Here is a 6,257-nt window from a genome sequence, read left to right on the forward strand (position 1 = left end):
ATTTATAAAATGTCTGTATTGTATTTATTCATTTCATTTGGTCATACTATGTAGAAGGCACTGCGTGATTTGTTCCGTTCCATTTATTTACTATATTGACAAGTGTTGGGTTGGTGAATGGAAAGATTATAACTCAGTGGTTATCAAGACTGTTTTAATATACAGTATTATGAAGAGCTCATTTGTGCAGGAGCATAATTATCAAGAAAAAACAACAACAAAAAAACAGACATGATAACAAAACCTACTGCAATCTTTTAATAGTTTTAATAGTTTGATCAATATTGATTTACAAAACAGCCACCCTGGAAAATTCCCCCAGAGTCCACCACCGTGTGTGTATTCCAATCAAATCACAGTCAATTAACAAACTAAACCCTAAGCAAAATCACCATTATGGACTGTAAATGTACTGACAAACAGATACTATTTAATTGGTTTATTTTTAAAAATTGTCAGCCAAGCCAGAATTGAACTCGTGACCTTATACATTTAAAGAAATATTGCTTTCAGTTACAATATTTCATATTTAGATATGATCCCCCAAAAGGTTGAAATCCATGAATCACCCCTAAACTGGATGACACTTGTGATCATTGATTCAAATGATTGTCTGTTCATTGTGATGCAAAAAAACAAGGTTAATGATGAGTGTAATGCCTATACATGGAACTATGAGTCCAACAAGTTCTTCTCATTTCTCTGTGCTCACAAGAGCATTCATTGGTTGGCTTAGCAAGGAACATACTCCTCATGCTGGGAAAATAAAGACCTGTTTTCAATCATTTCACTGCATGAATATTAACATTCAGAAAAAATGGCAATAATAAATTTGAAAATAGTTGCCACAAAATAGGAAATGGGTTTTATTATACATTATGAAATTTTTGCCACTTAACTAATAAGGTTAAATTCAGTTCATAATAGATGCTGTGCTGAGTGTTTTCGTTAACAATAGTTAACAACATTAGTTAATATGAACGAACAATGAATAATACTTTTAAAGCACTTATTAATCTTGGTTAATGTTAATTTCAACATATACTAACACATTTTAGTTATATGTGTACATTAACATTAGTTCCTGCATTATGAACAAACATGAAAAAACTATGAACAATTGTATTTTCATAAATCAATATTAATCAAGATGAATAAATGTTTTAAAAAATATTTTTCATTGTTAGTTTATTCCTATTGCTCTTACTAATGTTAACAAATAGAACCTTATTGTTAAAGGGGCATTCAGTAGTTCTCTAGCTAGTGTTAGCATTGCTCTTCTTCGTGTACTTTATGTACCGATACAACAGTGGTGTTAGACGTCATTTATAAAGTTATTTATTACTCCTATAATATAATTGCTTTGCCTAAAAACAAACACCAGAATTCAAGCAAACAGACTTCTACAGTTGAGGACAGATTTTATTGTCCCTCATATCAATAATCTTTGGAGACTGTCTATGTTTCGTGTTATTTCTAAAGACCTTTATTATAGAACTGCTTAGCATGAAATAAACCTCAATTATCTAACAATACAGAATGTCATGGTAAATGAAAGATTAGAATTGTTTTTGATTATCAAATTTAGCATATCCTCGTATTATTTCCAAGCAAACCAACATCATGGTTTACTAAAAATCCACAACAATCGCTGTGCCAAGCTACTAAACAAATGAAGACGTATGCCATTTCATTGAGGTGGAGGTAGATGGGCCCGACTTACTATAGCTGTGATAACAAAGAAAAGAAAATGACATGTTGCTTTCCAGTTGTGTTTGTAAACACAGCTGAAAACTGTCCATTACTAACATATGTCGACTACACACATAATTTTAAAATGTCTGAGGGAAACTTGTATGAGCTTTCTGTAAATTCCACTGATACCATTTTAGAGAGTGGTCTAAACGATTAATAATTTCTTACCTATCCAACAAAAAAGAAGCAACATCGGCATCACTAATGTTTTTCTCCATCATCAAATCATTCCACCTTGAGTATGCCGTACTGATGTTTACTCTAGTTTTTTTGTCTTTGCCGGTATTTCTGTCTTCTTACTTTGGATCTTTTTCACTTCTTCAGCAGTACAGCTATTGAATCTCCTGTTGTCTCTGCTTCTAAAGCACGATAAATAAGTATGTTCCATTGTGTTCTTTTCGCTCTTCGCGTTACCAAACAACACTGCGCTAAGCATAGACAGCCAGTTAGTGCAAGCATTCTCTTCATTGACGTTTAGTGAAACACGGTGGGTCATGTCATTTCAACATGGCGAAACACATTGAAGGGGGTGATCCGCACCATAATAATAAAACACTTTTTATAGAAAACTATTATGAGTGCAGTATTCATCTCATGTGAGTGTACACCACTCAGATCACTCTTCACAAAAACACAATTCATTTGTTAATGTGTAAAACTTTTTATATTTGCCCCAAATTACTGTATACACCTTTAAGTAAATCTAAATCCAAAAATTTGTATTTGCAGAGTAACAGTAACAGTGGGCATGTTGAATCTAATGAGAATGCACAAGGAACGTTGCAAAACTCTTCACAGATTCAATCATACAAAAAAATAATAATAATAATTAATGTTGAGTCCCTTAAAATTCTTCTCAGCAAAGCTGATTTTGGTAACGATATAGTCACTCAGTATTCCTGCATGAGACTAGTAAACGGGTTCAATTCCCAATAAACACACATAGTGATAACTGAAATGCAAGTTGCTTTGAGTAAAAGTGAATAAATATACATATTAGACTGCAGTTCCACCTTCAAAAACTGTTTAAAGATGCAGAAAAAACAAATAATGTACACATTTCTATTTGAGCCAACATTTCTTAAGTCAAATAAAAATTTTAGAGAACCAAGCACTTCTTCAAAATCTTCTTCATTTTTCTTTTTTGGAATTACGATACAGTTATAAAAACATCCTTAATATTGAATGAAAAATTTATCATCGTAAATGTCTGGGAAATACAAAGGAAACCTATGGATTTAAAGCAATGCAGTGATCTTTCTTAATGACAGCGGCAATACATTCAGAGCGATAGGTCTGAGGAATAGTCTATAACTTTAACCATAGGCTACTGCTATATGTCAACATCACAATGGAGAAACATTACAGGAGGGCATTTTTAAATGTAAATTTTGCACTGGATTTAACAACCACCACATTTTTTATTAATATCTATATTGTATTCTGTGCGGTGAGCATTAGTTTTCTGACCACGTGCACCAGCACACTGAATTATCAGCTGCTCACAGAACCCAAGCTGGGAAAGAGGAAAATGATCTCAAACTGAGATTAAAGACTGAGCTTACAAAAAAGAAAATATGTCTGAAATGTGCATTTTTGTGTGCCCACAGCTTTTGAGAGAGACAGTGAAAGGAGGAGGTTGGTCCAAGAATGAGAATTGTGTCTCATTTTAGTCTATCCCCCACCCCCCCCACCCACCTCAACCTCACTAACCACTCTCCTCCTGTGAGACAGTGCAAAAGGACATCAGAAACAGACTTCTGCATGGAAAACTGGGCACAGAGGATCATTATGGATGTTTTCCTGTTGAAAATTTTTGTGGAGATGTGGAGAGGGACAAAATATCAACTGTAAGGGAACATCTAAAATCGGCACCTTCCTGAACGTCAAGCTTTTGTGCAGCAGGTACACTTTCTGTATCTTTATCACTCTTTCTTTCAAACAGGCACATAAATTTCAATCATACTGCACATGCCTTTTTAAAATGCTATAGAACATTGCATCGCTTTTAAAAGAGTATTTGCAAATTGAAAGGCTTTAGTTTCACAGGATTTGCTTTTAAATTAATGTTTTCCTCGCATAATAACTCAATAAGTGGAAAAATGAATTTGATTAATTGAGTTTATATTAAAAAGCTTTAAACTTAATTAATGATTAAAAAGAAAATTGCTTCATTGTTTTTATCAGTCATCAAAAATTAACTGTATATGCCTTGTCTCATTCTGTCCACCCACTGTCTGACAGCTTTATTGGCAGATGATGCCAACATTAGATACCTTTTCTCATATAACACAACTGATAACAGTGTTTTCATTTGTATTTAATCCCTCTCACTATTCAGAACTAGAAGTGATGAAAAGATGGTATTCTTTATTGGATGAACATCATTGTGTTCCATCCTGGTGTGGATCATAATAATATATATAATGCAAAAATAGTATTATTAAACAATGTATTTTTTAGTTACGCACTTCATTTGTATGCAATGTTTTTGTATTATCATCATTATTATAATGGTGTATAATTTTGTGGCTTTTTCCACTCATATATGTTGTTCATTTGGTTTGATTGCTACTGTAATTATGTACTCATGTCATCACACATCCTAAAATTCTGTCTAATTGAGTTTGATATACGTATATTCAAGAAGTGATTATAGAGTTATAAACTGCTAATTTTTTCTCCATTCATAAGGCCTTATGCGTTCCTGTGAATTACTTCTGCCAGACAGTGTGGCTTTAAATAAGGTTAAATACCACAGGATTTCTTCTAGATTATACTAAGTATTAACACTGTAATTACACCTTATGACTCGCCTTGGGTAATAAAAGCCTTAGCTTCAACAATTAATTGCATTGGAGAAACACTGCCTTTCGCTTTTCATTTAGAGGGTGCTCAAGTCTCATCAAGGCAGGAGGAGAAAGACTCTCTCAATCAAGAGCATGGCAACAGCGTTTCCATGTGCCAGTCTCACATTGTGTTTATCTCTAACAGCACAGGGAATGTGTACCTGTGTGTGCGTAATGGCTGGTGCAGTTGTTCATGAATGTTTCTGTCACAGGTAGAAATGGATCATCTTCTGGAACAAGTTTTGGCGGGCTTTAATGGAACTCTTGGAGCTACGAATCGGACAGACCCCCTGGATAAATTCTCAGGAACCCAGCTGCTCTTACGCTTCAAACCCCTCTTTATTCCCCTCTACGCCTTGGTTGTTGTTGTGGCTGGTGTTGGGAACAGTTTCCTCCTAGCCTGTATACTTGCAGACAAGAAGCTCCACAACGCCACCAACTTCTTCATCGGCAACCTGGCAGCTTGGGATTTGCTCATGTGCCTGAGCTGTGTGCCACTGACCGTGTCGTATGCCTTCGACGCACGTGGTTGGGCATTTGGCCGTCCGCTGTGCCACCTTATTCCCTTGTTGCAGGGCGCAACGGTCTTTGCCTCAGTTCTATCCCTCACCGCCATTGCCATGGACCGTTACGTCGTGGTGGCATACCCAGTGCGAAGGCGTATCTCTGTGTGGGGCTGTGGCGCAGTGGCGTTGGGTGTCTGGGCGGTTTCGCTGGCCCTTGCTGCTCCTCCCTCCCTCCACACTCGCTACGTGGACCTGCGGCCCAGTGGCATGGAGTTGGTAGTATGCGAGGAGTTCTGGCTGGGTGCCGAACGACAGCGACTCCTGTATTCCTGCTTCTTCTTATTGGCATCCTATATGATCCCTCTCTTGTCCGTTAGCATTTCCTACTGTGCCATCAGCATGCACCTTCGCAAACACACGCTACCCGGAGAGCCTTCGCAAAGCCAGCAGCGATGGAGCAAGCAAAGGCACAAGACATTTTCTTTGCTGGTTGCCTCCATCCTCGCCTTTGCCCTCTGCTGGCTCCCTCTTCAGGTCCTGAACCTGCTTCTGGATCTAGACTCTGACTTCAAGATACTGGACAAGCGTTACATCAACGTGCTGCAGGTCAGCTGCCATCTGGTTGCCATGAGCTCAGCCTGCTACAACCCCTTCATCTATGCCTCGCTGCACAGCAAGGTCCGTATGCACCTGCGGGGATACCTTTGTCCCTGCAGACACAGTGGGCAGGAGTTACTATCTCACTGCACCTCTCGTAACCCTGCCAACTGCCTGACACTCATCTCGGAGGTGGCGGTGAAGGAGAGCCAATCACCCGAGAGCCCCATCCCTGACAGCTGCCTCTGAAGATCAGTGGAGACTAATCAGAAAGAGCACTCGTGGACTAAAGAGGTATCACAGCACTGGAGTGGTATTCCAGCAAATATTTTATGTTCTTATCTGAGCTTTTTTGTTGGTGTTTCTGTGGGGTTTTCTTTCATGAGGACTAAAGAGAATCCTCTCAGGCTCTCAGCTTTGTTTTGATGTCACTGTGGACATTATTGTTCCAAGCTCAAGATCTCCTCATAGATCTCTTTAACCTTGAATGAAACCTCCTGATACTAAACACAGATTTAAGATGCAGCTTTTACTAGAGGAGCAAACCCAC

At 37.9% G+C, this 6,257-nt stretch overlaps 1 protein-coding gene across 1 annotated transcript; it reads left to right on the forward strand.

Moving 5' to 3' along the window:
• Positions 1 to 3,543: 3,543 nt before the first annotated feature.
• LOC127429570 (prolactin-releasing peptide receptor-like) lies at positions 3,544 to 5,956 on the forward strand. Its single transcript, XM_051678689.1, has 2 exons — positions 3,544 to 3,660; positions 4,817 to 5,956. The coding sequence occupies exon 2, from the start codon at positions 4,823 to 4,825 to the stop codon at positions 5,954 to 5,956; it is 1,134 nt and encodes a 377-aa protein (XP_051534649.1). The 5' UTR covers positions 3,544 to 3,660; positions 4,817 to 4,822.
• Positions 5,957 to 6,257: the final 301 nt, after the last annotated feature.

Source organism: Myxocyprinus asiaticus, chromosome 39 (assembly GCF_019703515.2).
Source record: "Myxocyprinus asiaticus isolate MX2 ecotype Aquarium Trade chromosome 39, UBuf_Myxa_2, whole genome shotgun sequence".
Lineage (NCBI taxonomy): Eukaryota > Metazoa > Chordata > Actinopteri > Cypriniformes > Catostomidae > Myxocyprinus > Myxocyprinus asiaticus.

Coding starts and splice junctions, on each gene's coding strand:
- LOC127429570 (XM_051678689.1), top strand. CDS start 4,823: ATGGATCATCTTCTGGAACAAGTTTTGGCGGGCTTTAATGGAACTCTT.